The following is a 13,255-nucleotide window of genomic DNA, read 5'->3' as shown; positions in this document are numbered from 1 at the left end:
CCCTCGGAAAGGATTGGACAAGGCATTGTACACAGACATTGAGGAACCGGGGCAGCGACCTGCGTGCTGTGGGGAATATATCACTTACTTTAACCACCCTGGTTGTCTTCTTGCATCCACTCTTGCATGACCACTAATAAAGCCTTGCTTCTCACTGCACTTCCTTGGAGTGGGCAGGTAAGGACACTTCCCATGTCTCATATACAGTATCATGTGATATTTAAAAATCAGTTCCTTCTGTGACTTCTATGTTTTGGGTTAGTTTGTAGACCAACAAGTAAACGAGACAATGTGATTAACTTAGCTGCCTCCATCACAAGTTTAGCCAACTCAAAAAATAAAACACATTCTTCATTTGAGTTACTTCAGGAACATCAAGGTGTGCCATAGGGGCAGAAATACACAGTTGCTCATTTTAAATTTTTTTTAAAGTTTTATTATTTTTTTGAAAGACAGAGTTACAGAGAGGGAGAGAGGTCTTCCATCCACTGGTTCATTCCCTACATGGCTACAATATCCAGAGCCAGGAGATTCTTCCAGGTCTTCATGTGAGTACAGGGGCCCAAGGACTTAAGCCATCTTCCACTGCTTTCCTTGGCCATATCAGAAAGCTGGGGTGGAGGTGGAGCAGCCAGGACTCGAACTGGAGGCCATATGGAATGGCAAAACTCCAGGCAGATTTACCTGCTACACTATAGTGCTGGCCCCTAGTATCCTGTTCTATACTAAATTTTTTAGTGGAGAAGATTTTTGCTGCTGTGATACACACATAGGAAAAGGTAACTGCAAGGCAATACATAAGTACGATTGTCTCTAAATAACAATTCACTTTGCACATCTGAAACAAAACATTTTACAATTTAAATGAATAGGTGAAAGTATTGTTAAAGTGATAACTGCGTCAGATAGAGAAGTCTTAGTGTAAAAAAGTGTTCAATAGATACAATAATAATGGCAGCCACGCAAAATTCAGGACAATCACTGCAAGTCACACAGTTCCCTGAGGTTATGAAAGAAAGGAGATGTCATGTCCCTAGAAAAAGGTAAAGTGCTCTGCTCTCTCTCATTCCTGTGTACTAGAGTGGTGTGTTACATTCAGCCCTTGCTTTCACTTTATGAAACCTGTGAGTTGATGCACAGTCTGCATTAACTACACCTTGCTTTCTCCTTTATTCCTTGTAAAACGTTCCTGTTCGGCCGCACCAGAAGGATGTAGCACTTGGGGGCAAAGATGCAGCCCAGGAGTCCCGCACTGGAGGCCAAGATGGAGAAGACCTCCACAGCCACCATGACCTTCCCCTTGGTGCTATGATACACAGGAATGAAGGTCACCCACACACTGCAGAACACCAGCATGCTGAACGTCAAGTATTTGGCTTCATTGAACGTATCAGGCAGTCTCCTGGCCAAGAAAGCCACTGAGAAGCTACCCAGGGCCAGGGACCCCAGGTATCCCAGCACAAGGTAGAAGAGAGTGGCAGAGCCCTTGTTGCACAGGACCAGGAGCCGCTGAGGCTCAGCATGTGTGTCTGTGTCAATGAAAGGAGGACACGTTCCCAGCCAGATTCCACAGAGCATCACTTGGAGGAGGGAGCAGATGGGAATGACAGAGTTGGGTGCGCCTGACACCAACCACTGCCTCATCCTCTTCCCTGGTGCTGTGGCCTTGAAAGCCAGGACCACGGTGATGGTTTTAGCCAAGATGGTGGACACAGCCACTGTGAACACGATGGCAAACATGGTCTGCTGGAGGATGCAGGTGGCTGTGTTGGGGCGGCCAAGGAAAAGCAGGGAGCAGAGGAAGCACAGACACAGGGAGGCGAGCAGGGTGTAGCTGAGGTTGCGGTTATTGGCCTTGACTAGGGGAGTGTTTCTGTGCTTCACAAACACCCCAAGTACCAGAGCAGTGAGCACAGAGAGGCAAAGAGCCACCCCGGCCAGTGCTGCTCCTAACGGGTCTTCATAGGCCAGGAACACCACGACCTTGGGCAGGCACCGATCTCGTGCAGGATTTGGGTACTGGTCGTCTAGACAGCGCACACACTGCTCCACATCTGGTGAGACAGGCAGGGCATTATTTGGCTGGCAGTGGTTCTCAGCATTCACTCATCCCAGTCACGGAAAATATTTCTCTCTAGCTGTGTTGCCTTATTAGTCATCAACCAAGTTTAAAACATGGAGTATATTTCCAAGGCAATTTCTGTCCCCTTCTACTTTTCTTCCTCTTCTCTCTTTTTCTCTCACTCTCTCTCATTCTCTCACTCTCTCATTGAGCACATGCATGTACTCTCTCTCTCCTTGGCTTGGGAATAGCAATAAAATTCATATTTCCCCTTTGTGATTAGCTTTTATGTTCAAAGTGTAGTTTTCTGTATCACAATGAAACCATCAATCTATACCTATTTTAGCTCAATACATCATTCTCCCATATTTTTTATTCATTCATGCAGAAAAGCAAGCAACAAGCTAGAGAGGGCCTAGGTTCTGGGTGATATTACATGATCAAGACATAGAATGTGGACTTGAAGACCTTTGGAATTGCATATTTTACCCACTGCGATATCCCATTTTTCAGAAAAGGAAAATGCACCACAGAGTGTAATCCACTCATCCTATGTCCTGGAAGAACTAGGATTCCCATGAAAGGAAATGTGAGTGAAACCCTAGGATATTTCTGGCCTCCAACAACATTGTTATAGTCAATAAAATCCATAAATTTTCTCCTAAAATGTTCTAAGGTCAGCAAACTATAGAAATTACAGAGATATTCCAGGAAGTTCCAGTTTTTAGTATGTAACAATAAGAGTAGTGATATATGTGAAGAGATTTAGGGTAACTATAAAACATTTCAGAATATGAATACAGAGGTCATAGGAGTGTCAAAAGGCAAAGAAAGAAACACTGTCTCAGCTTTAACATATATTTTCACACATGACAGTCAATGTCCCCTCTGTGAGTGTGGTCTGGAATCCAGTCCTCTCGTTATCCTTCCATTTAATCTTCTGAACACTTTGTCAAGTCGCAGTGTCTGTTAGAATGTCACAGTGGACACCTTACAGATGACAGGAACTGATAACATTTAATGTTGAGTCTTCTTGTCACTAAATAGAGTTTCATTTTAGCAGTTCACCCCTGTTCCACTCGCTTGCATTTAGTCAGTTCTTTTATAGGCATTAGCAAATTTTGATAATCTTCATTTCATGCTTGAAGTTACTATAGGAATGTTTCTTGCTGTCAGTGGAATCATTGCTTTCTGCTATAATTGATATCAAGTGTATTTTTGCATAAATTGAGACTCTTCGTTACTATAATGATAGCTACCTGGTAACCTTACTGAAGTCTAATATCAATTTTAATGGTACTTAATGATAAGACAGAGAGAGAAAGAGATGGCAAGAGACACAGAAATGGGAAGGGAGAGGGAGAAAGATTGTTCCATTTACTGGTTCATTCTCCATAGACCCACAGTTGCCAAGGCCAGGCCAGGCCAAAGTCAGGAAGGTGGAAGGGATCGAAGTACTCAACTAACTATCCACTTATTTCCAGGGTGTGCATGATAGGAAGCGGGAAGGGGGGGTAGCATGTGCCAGAGCTAGTCAAGCTGCTGCCCACAATGCTGGCATGCTCTATGAGTGCCTGTACCAGTGCCAGCTGCTCCACTTCCAATCCAGCTACCAGCTAATGTGCCTGGAATATCAGAAGAGGGACTCAAGTATTGGGCCCCTGGCACCTGCATGGGAGACCTGGATGGAGTTCCAGCCTCCTGGCTTCAGCATGACCCAGTCCTGGCCCTTATGGAGTGAATTAATGAATGGAAGACTTCTTTCTATGTCTCTCCCTCTCCCTCTCTCTCTGCAACTCTGCTTTTCCAGTAGATAAAGAAATTTGAAACACGCACTGCAGCACAGAGCTGGCATGGAAGTGGAGGAGCTGAGACTGGAAACAAGCATTTTGGTAGAAATGCACACATGTCAACGTGAGTTAGCAGCTATGCCAGACTCCCACTGGAGGTCTCTCTCTTCTAGGGTACTTCTTTCATTTAGACTATTTTCCCGTGGCCAATCCCTATGTCCTGATTTCTAGCTGTGGACACTGGGAGAGTAAGCAGTCTCTCCCACTCTCTGTTCCCTTTCAGGAAAGCTTGCATGTATTCTGTGGGAAGTGCTAGCTCCTGTTGTAGGGGAATAAAAGAGTGCCAGGGTAGGCTGCTTAAAAAATAAATTAATAAAAACAGGGACCGTTGTACCTGAGTGCCTACAGTCATGACTACACAGAGGCAAACAATGGGGTGAAACAGGCCAGTGTTTGGATTCACTTGCATCCCTCATGACCAATATGAGTGAGCAGGCAAATAACAGTCAGGCTGAGATTGGTTCTCAGAAGCCTTCAAGTCCTCAACACATGATTACACTAAGCTCTTTCTCTCAAGACCCCAACAAATTTCAAATTTGCATCTCATGCTGTGCTTTCATGGTAGTCATAAGCCCAATTAAATTTAACTTAAATTAATGACAACTACAGAGAATCTTAAATTCTGTACCTGTCTCATTAGAAATCTCATTCTCTGGACAAGGGGTACAGTCAAAGCAACAGGCAGCCTGTCCCTCCTGGTGGGTTTTCCTGAATCCTGGACCACAGCTCTCACTGCACACAGAACGGGGAATCTAAAACAAATCAGAGAGTCTTGAGAAGTGTCATCATGGTTATCTGATTCTGTTCCCACTGTGCATTGTCAGAATTTCCAGGTGGACAAGAAATCGGCACACTCCATTCGTGGCCTGGGCACTCTGTTTCAGCAGGTGACACTCAGTTATCCACAGGGAAACATTTTCTTGGACATTCAGTGGAAATCACCAGAGTAAGCAAAATGGCAGTGCAGAAGGGAAGTTGGCATGCACTTGTGTGCTGCTCTGCCATGCTCTCAGGACCTGCAGAATTCCCAGCATGGAGCTCTGTACTGAAGATCTCTCTGTAAGCACAAACTGGCATACTTTTGGAAAAGACTTATTTATTTATTGGAAAGGCACAGTTACAGGGAGAGAATGAGAGAGAGACACAGACAGACAGACAGACAGACATGTTCCATACTCTGGTTCACTCCCCAGACATTTGCAATGGCCAGAGCTGAACCGATCCAAAGTCAGGAGCCAGAGCTTCTTCCGGGTCCCCTACAAGGATCAGAAGCCCAAGCACTTAGGCCATCTTCTGCTGCGTGCCCAGGTGCATTATCAGGGAGCTGGATTGGAAAAGGAGCAGCAGGGACTTGAACTGACTCTCACGTGGAATGCCAGTGCTGCAAGTAGTACCTGTACCCCCTATGCCACAGTGCCAGCCACAAACCTGGTATTTCAACTGTGCAACTGACCTCTTTAAACTCCACATTCCACTCTATCATCTCCTCAGATATGGAAAGACGGTGACCATGTGGAGCCCGTGGTGAAAACTTTCCAACCTTCACTTGGAGGTGAAGGCCTTGAGGGAAATTCCAGTAGTTGAGAATGTCATAGTCTTTCCTAGAAACTCGTTCCTGATCCAGATTCACTTCATCACCAACACTGTTGTCAAATTTGATGTTCTTCAGAAAGGAGTTAAGCTTAAAAACAAAAAAAAGCACCCTTACATAACAGTGTACTCAATTTAGATAGAGGAATCTCTGATTAGAGTCAAACTATTCAAGCTCATCAGAATTAATGCTTCAAATTGTTTCTGTTCAAAAAATTTTAAATTTATAATTATTCAAATGGGATAATACATTGATAGCACATGATTCAGGAGACTATGTATAAAGTACAATATATATTGTCTATTACAATACACGGTGTTATAGTGGAAATAGCCCAGAATTAAAATGATCCCTAACCTTTCCTATATTGCCGTCCTTAACTCCTAGAACCTCAGAATTGTGATTGTGTATGCCAACTGGCTTTTTGTGGAGAAAAAGAAGTTAAAATAATGTCATGGGGGGTGGAGCTCCTGAATGCAGTGTGGCTGGCATCCTCAGAAGTAGAGGAAGTCTGGACACAGTGCACACACAGGGAAGACCTTACAAAGACACAAAGGTAGTATAGCCATCTGGCAGTAGAGGAGGCAGACCTCAAAGAATTTAACCCTCCGGGCAACTTGGTCCAAGACTTCAGCTACCAGGACTGTGAGAAAAGGAATTTCTCTTCTTTAAACTGTTTAGTATACACTACTCATTAATATGATCACTGTACATGGTATTCAGAAACATGTCTATAATAAAGTCAAATACATCATCACCCACTTACTTAGAGCTTGGGTTGCCTTCTGTATAAACTGAGGTAATAACATTTACTGCCTAAAACACTTGCAGAATTCCTTATGCTCAGGCCTTGTTGATGCCTGGCGAATGTTGTCATCAACAGACTAGCTTCCCACCTTCTGTATGCCATCCTGTGTAAAATTCCTCAGTCCTGGAAGAGATCCAGATGTGGCACACTGAAAATGCCAGGGAACATCGGCCACATGTGTTACAGATTTTGTGACAACAGAGCTTTCTGTCATCCCATCATACCCTATAAGCAATTCATGATGTGGCTAAGTATGAGCAGAGTCTCTGTACTGTGATAGGTCCACAAGGACCAAGGAAAAGCTGCCTGGAGAAGATACAGTACCTGCCAGGGGTACACCGTCAACCCATCTCCATTCCACACTGGCTGCACCTCTACCCGCTGAAGAAGCATTTCATGAAGGGTGTGGGCCACGGCATACACAGCATTGTAGATGTGGTAACTCCCTTCAGACATGCTCATGTCAAAGACGTGCACTGGCAGATCCTCCAGAGAGGCATTTGCGGGACAGGCCTTGAACATATCAGAGTCGGACTTTGAAATTGAGCAGGGGAAATAGAGAAACCAAAATTTAGTGAGATAAAAGTTTTCTGGGTACTTGGAAGGATTCACTGTCTTGAGAAAATACTTGAAACCGGGGATTTCATTGTGGGAGTGTGAAAAACTCAAAGTCCCATGGAATGTGTCCATCATGATCTCATTCTCACTAGTGATGAAATCCCATTGCGATGTCGTGATCCACACTTTCCAAGTCACAAGGAGCCCGTGTCTTGAGAAACTCAGACCCATAAATGAGTTCGTGTCACCATAAATGACCACCACGTTTGCAGTTGATTCTAGGATTCTAAAGTGGTTGTGCCAATCAGATGGTGCATACGTCCTGTCTGTGACAGAGAGAATTTCCACAAAGGCCACACAGATCTCATTCTTGTTCATTTCCTCTCTTATATCCCACAGGAATTGAATGCCCCTGGTGTCCTCAGAGATGACCAACCCCACCCACGTCCAGTGGAAATGCAGCATCAAGGACACCATGCCCATGGCCAGAAATGATTCCCTGGGAGCCATCTGGTAGGTAAACTGATGATTTTCTCCCAGAATTTGATCAAAAGGACCATAGGTGAGCTAGAGTGAAAATGAAGATGTTGAGAACAAATGAGTTCTGTGGAAGCAAGACCTCGGAATGTATTGCAGGGAAGCACCACACTCCATACACACACTTGGCTCTGAGAAGATTTCACTCAGTTATTGAAAAATGTTGATTGGAGGAAGTGTTGGAAGTTAATAAATGGGATGTCACTCTCCCTGCAAAGGCTCTCTGGAAGACTGACAGAGCTTTGCAGCTCAGCACTTCAAGGTATGACAGTGCATAGACAATTATCAATGCTGCATTTACTCAGCTCCTCCTCCCACCAGATAAGTTGTGGTGGAGCAGCTCTATGTGTACCTGTTCAATTCCTGGCTGCTCCACATCTGAACCAGCTCCCTGCTAATGTGCCTGGGAAAGCAGGGAAGAAGGCCCAAATCCTTGGATCATGTGACCCATGTGGAAGACACAGAGGAAGCTCTTCTGTCTCTCTCTCTCTCCCTCTCTCTCTCTCTCTCTCTCCCTCCCTCCCTCCCTCCTTCTGTGTACCTCTGCCTTACAAATAAATCCATAAAAATAGGAAAAGTCCAATGAAGACAAGCACACACACACACACACACACAAAGTTTATATTCTGGCTCTATAAAAATATGTGAAACTACTCAATTTTATACTCTTGAAGCCACCTACGAAGGCATCTGAAGAGGAAAGATATTTTTCTTCCCTTACCTGAGGGAATTTATAGAGTTCCAACAGCGTCCCTATCTGTGCTGAAGTCGCCCCTGTGTTTCCTGTAATGACTGCCACAGACTTGCTCTTCCTCACACGGGTGTAATTAGGAATGGCCTTGCCCACGGCAGACAACCAGGTCAGGGTGCTCTCCAGGGTCTTCCATTCACTATGAATGGTGTTGTAGAGACCAAATCCCAGGGACACGTTGGGTAACAGGTGTGGGCTCCTGTTGACCTCTTCAATGGCAAATATAAAGGCCAGAAGGTACTGGTAACTTTTAGGTTGTAACCTGCAAGAAAGCATACCCGGACCTCACAAACAAGTTCACAACTTGTTCTTTGGAAACATCTGCTGCACACTCAAGTCATTCATTCCAAGAAAATCAATGCAGTGTTGGGGGCATTGTGGAAAATAATTAAAACTCACAAAAGGAGAAATGTCTTTACCAGATGCACTATGAATATTATGAATCAGAGAATATTTGATGTCCTCTGACCCTCACATGAAAGGTAAATGTGTCAGTGGAATTACTTTAAAAAGTGCATTGAAACTGACCCATAAAACAGCCTTAAAATACTTTTCCTTATGAAAACTCTAAGCAAATCCGGGCTAGAAGGAGCATTCCTCAAACTAGTTAATGCAATTTACAACAAACCCAAGGCCAGCATCCTGTCAAAGGGGGAAAAACTGGAAGTATTCCCACTGAGATCTGGAACCAGACATGGATGCCCACTCTCTCCATTGTGTTCAATATAGTCCTGGAAGTTGCACCAAAAGCCATCAGGCAAGAAACACAATCAAAGTGATCCAGATCAGTAAGGATGAAGTCAAACAATCCTGTTTTGCACATGATACGATGATACATACAGGGAAACCAAAAGACTCCACTAGGAGATTACTGGAACTCATAAAAGAGTGGAGTTTAATAGCAGGATCTAAAAACATACAAAAAAAAAAAAAAACAACAGCCTTTTACACACAGACAATGCCATAGCTAAGAAAGAATTTCTAACATCCATGCCATTAATGATATCTACAGAAAAATTAAATACCTTGGGATAAATTTAACCAAGGAACTCAAAGGTATCTAATGAGAATTACTAAACTTTAAAGAACAAATAGAAGGAGACATAAAATATGGGAAAACTTCCAATTTCATAGATCGGAAGAATAAATATCATCAAAATGTCCATTCTTCAAAAATAGTTTTCAGATTCAATGCTATACCAATCAAGATACCAACAACAATCTTCTCAGATCTAGAAAAAATGATGCTCAAATTCATTTAGAAACGTAAGATGCTAAAGCATCTTATACAACAAAAACAAAGCCAGAGGCAAACAATACCATATTTTAAGACATACTACAAGGCAGTTATAATCAAAACAGCCTGGTACTGGTACAAAAACAGAAGGATAAACCAATGGAAAAGAATAGAAATGCCAGAAATCAATCCAAACATCTACAGCCAACTTATATTTATATATTGTATCAAGTATCTAAAACCAATACTTGGAGCAAGGACACTATCTTCAACAAATAGTGCTAGGAAAACTGGATTTCCACTGCAGAAATATGAAGCAAGACCCTTAACTTACATCTTAAGAAAAAGCCATTCAAAATGGTTAAAAGATTAAATCTAGGTCCCTACACCATCAAATTACTAGAGAGCATTGAGGAAACCCTTCAAGACATTGGCCTAGGCACAGAGTTCCTGGAAATGACCCAAGAGGCACAGGCAATAAAATCCAAAATTAACAAGTAGGATTATATCAAGTTGAGAAGCTTCTGTAGAGCAAAGGAAACAGTCAGGAAAGTAAAGAGACAACCAACAGAATGGGAGAAATCATTTGCAAACCATGCAACTGATACTGGATTAATAACCAGAATATATAAAGTGATCAAAAACTCAACAATAGCAAAGCAAAGAACCCAGTCATGAAGTGGGCAAAGGACATACATAGACATTTCTCAAAAATAGCAAATCCAAAAAGGCTACAGACACATGAAAATGCACAGGATCCCTAGCCCTCAGGGAGATGCAAATAAAAGCCAATATGAGGTTTCGCCTCACCCCAGTAAGAACAGCTTTCATACAGAAATCAGCAAACAACAAATGCTGGTGAGGATGTTGGGGAAAGGTACCCTAATGCACTGTTGTTGGGAATGCAAACTAGTAAAGCCAGTATGGAGACAGTTTGGAGATATCTCAGAAATCTGAATATAGCCCTACCATACCACCCAGCCACCTCACTCCTCAAAATTTACCCAAAGGAAATAAAATTGGCAAATAATAAAGTCCTCTGCACCTCTATGTTTGTTGCAGCTCAAACCACGCTAGCCAGGAAATTAAGTCACCCTAAATGCCATTATGTATCAGGATACATTCAAAGGCCAGGGCTACAGCACTGACACATAATTAAATACAAAAGAAATTCAAATCACCAGCACTAGGAGAGAAGCTGCAGGCAGCAAATAAGGAACAGCTAGGGTGGAAAGAATGGGCCATCAAAGAAGGAGGTACCTTTCTCTGAAGGGAGGAGAGAACTTCCACTTTGACTCTGGCCTTGTATAATCAGATCAGAGTTGACAAATTCAAAAGGCTTCCATAGCCTTGCCAGCTCACGACAAGAGCCTCGGGTGATTACTGATGTCATAAAGAAGAGTGTCAATTGTTAAATGGAAAACAGGAGTCACTGTGCACCTGTTCCCCACGTAGGATCTCTGCCCTTGATGTGTTGTAATATGTGAATTAACGGTATAACTAGTACTCAAGCAGTACTTTATACTTTGTGTGTCTGTGTGGGTGCAATGTTGAAATCTTTACTTAGTATATACTAAATTGATCTTCTGTACATAAAGATATTTGAAACTGAATCTTTATGAAGAATGGGATGGGAGAGGGAGTGGAAGATGGGATGGTTGCATGTGGGAGGGTGATTATGGGGGAAAAAGCAGCTATAATCCAAAAGTTGTACTTTGGATTTATATTTATTAAATAAAAGTTAAAAAAAAACAAAAACAGCTAGGAGAGCAGTGCTGTGTTCCTAGCGTGACTTGCAGACACTGCAGGTACATAGACCACAGCAGGAAGTGTGTAAATGGATTCCAGAGCTTCACAGCTCAAAGGAGCTTAGAAGGCATCTGTTCCTGCTAGGGGCAAGACTTGGGATGTCTTGGTCTCTGTGCTAGCTGAGACCATTGACCACCTGTGGGAAGGGAACTCTGACAATTGCGTGATACCCAGTGGAAGGGAACTTTTGCTCCAGGCTCTTCTGCTATCCTATCAGCCAAAGTCTGGCATTGAAGTACTTGACTCGACACCATTTCAGGGATAACCACCAAAGTGAGACTACCATTCAAATGCCAGGGTCTGAGTCACTCTTTGTTTATACCCAGCCATGGGGGAAAGAAAGAACTGTGGGCATGGACTCCAGGCTAAGCGGTGAGGGTTGCAGGAATAGAAGGTAGACAGAATCTAAGCAAGAGGAGTTACTCTCTCTTCAGCTTTGAGGAACCCTGGCTACTGGCAGCACCCACAATATTTAAATTCCAGGAATGTTGTCCTTAAGGGCAGGAAAGGTGCATGCAGGTTCACGGCATTGTCTGACCTACCACACTGTGTCTTTTGACCAAATCATCTGGAGATAAGTAGAGCTGGGTTTCCTAAAATAATCAAAGATGGACAAGAGACTTACCTGTCGAAATACAGTTTTGTCAATGCCTTTGGTTTGATAGGGAACTCATAGAGATCTGGGAAATGATGAAAAACATAAAGTGGGAAAAACCCTCCAACAATCAGATCCCCGTCCTTGAGTAGGCTGGGCTTCATGCAGGTAACACAGGAGAGCATCTCTGAGCTGCCAAGAGAGAGTGGGAAATGCAGGAGCAGAAGAAGGAAAGTACCAGCCAGCATTGCCAAATTGTCTTTAGAGACCGCAGCCAGAGACCCAGGCATATGGAGCAAGCAAGTGCAGATGCAGCTCACATTAACTACCCTGGGCTGGGATGAAGCAGCAGGTGCCCAACACACAGTTGTGGAAAAAGAGGACAATGTGTTTAAGACAACTGTCCAGGTCCAGGCAGTCCTGAGTACAGGATGCAGGAGTGTTTAAGACGTGACTATTTCTTAGCACCTTAACGGCACTTGATATTAGGAAGTCATCTCACAGCAATCCCCCAGATAGGAGACCTGGGGACAATATTTGCCCTGAGGTCATGCACCTATGTCTCAGTTTCAGTGAAAAACAAGTGAAAAAACATGTTTGGGGTTTGCCACATCAAGCCCTCATGTGTCAATGTCCTAGACCCTTGGGCATCAAGCCTCCAGGACTGTGGTTCCCCAGAGCCAGAGGCTGTTTGACCATGTTGTGCCCTTAACAGGTCGAAGCCATGTTTTGGCTTTGAAGGGTCTTGAGTGAAGTGAGAAGTCCGGAGGGCTCCTGGGTTAGCAGAGAACTTCCCAGCATCCCACTCTCTGAGTCAAGGTAGAGGGCATGTCTGAGCCAATGTGACCTCACACCCAAAGTGTCTCAGTTCACTGGTCACTAAAAGAAAATACAAGGAGATACAACGAGACAGAAAGCTCAGAAAGTCAGAAAGTTATTGCCACCTGTTCCAGAGCCTGGGTCGTACTGGCAACCATAGTCCGCATGCGGGTTCAAGCCTGGATTCACTGATGGTGCCTTCTCACTGTGCCCTCACACTGGGTCGGGGTCACAAGCTCCCAGGGGCCTGGTTTTTCAGGGCAGGTATTCTGTTCTTCAAGACCCTGCACTGATGTCCTACTCACATCTCCAGGAGGTCCCTGGACATCCACCAGTATGTGCAGGTTAGGATTTTTACATATGGGTTTGAGGGGAACAATCATTCAGACAATAGCACAGGATGCATTGCAGCCCCACAACAATCCTCACTGTTCATGTTCCTGGAGCTGCCCTGTTGATGTAAGGAAATGGGCTTCCAATAGGCCATGGCCAGTGAGGAAAGCAGCTTAACTTTCTCTTCATTTATTTTAATGTTCTGTCCCTTGACATTGTTTTTAAAGAAGGTGATGGGGGTACACACACCGTTTGTCAGCTGGGTGATCCTTATGTTGAGTTTGCTGTTCTAGTGTTCAGGGCTG

General features: G+C 43.7%; 1 protein-coding gene across 1 annotated transcript; it reads right to left on the bottom strand.

The window, feature by feature from the left end:
* Positions 1 to 1,146: 1,146 nt before the first annotated feature.
* LOC100343768 (vomeronasal type-2 receptor 116) lies at positions 1,147 to 11,962 on the bottom strand. The gene is made up of 6 exons (XM_002722576.6): positions 11,829 to 11,962; positions 8,128 to 8,419; positions 6,636 to 7,436; positions 5,366 to 5,593; positions 4,541 to 4,664; positions 1,147 to 2,054 (listed from the first exon to the last, which is right to left on the bottom strand). The coding sequence occupies exons 1-6, from the start codon at positions 11,960 to 11,962 to the stop codon at positions 1,147 to 1,149; spliced, it is 2,487 nt and encodes an 828-aa protein (XP_002722622.4).
* Positions 11,963 to 13,255: the final 1,293 nt, after the last annotated feature.

Source organism: Oryctolagus cuniculus, chromosome 18 (genome assembly GCF_051225735.1).
Source record: "Oryctolagus cuniculus isolate XC-2025 breed Fujian yellow rabbit chromosome 18, ASM5122573v1, whole genome shotgun sequence".
Lineage (NCBI taxonomy): Eukaryota > Metazoa > Chordata > Mammalia > Lagomorpha > Leporidae > Oryctolagus > Oryctolagus cuniculus.
Note: the sequence above shows the minus strand (reverse complement) of the source record. Positions and strands in the feature narration are given on the sequence as shown.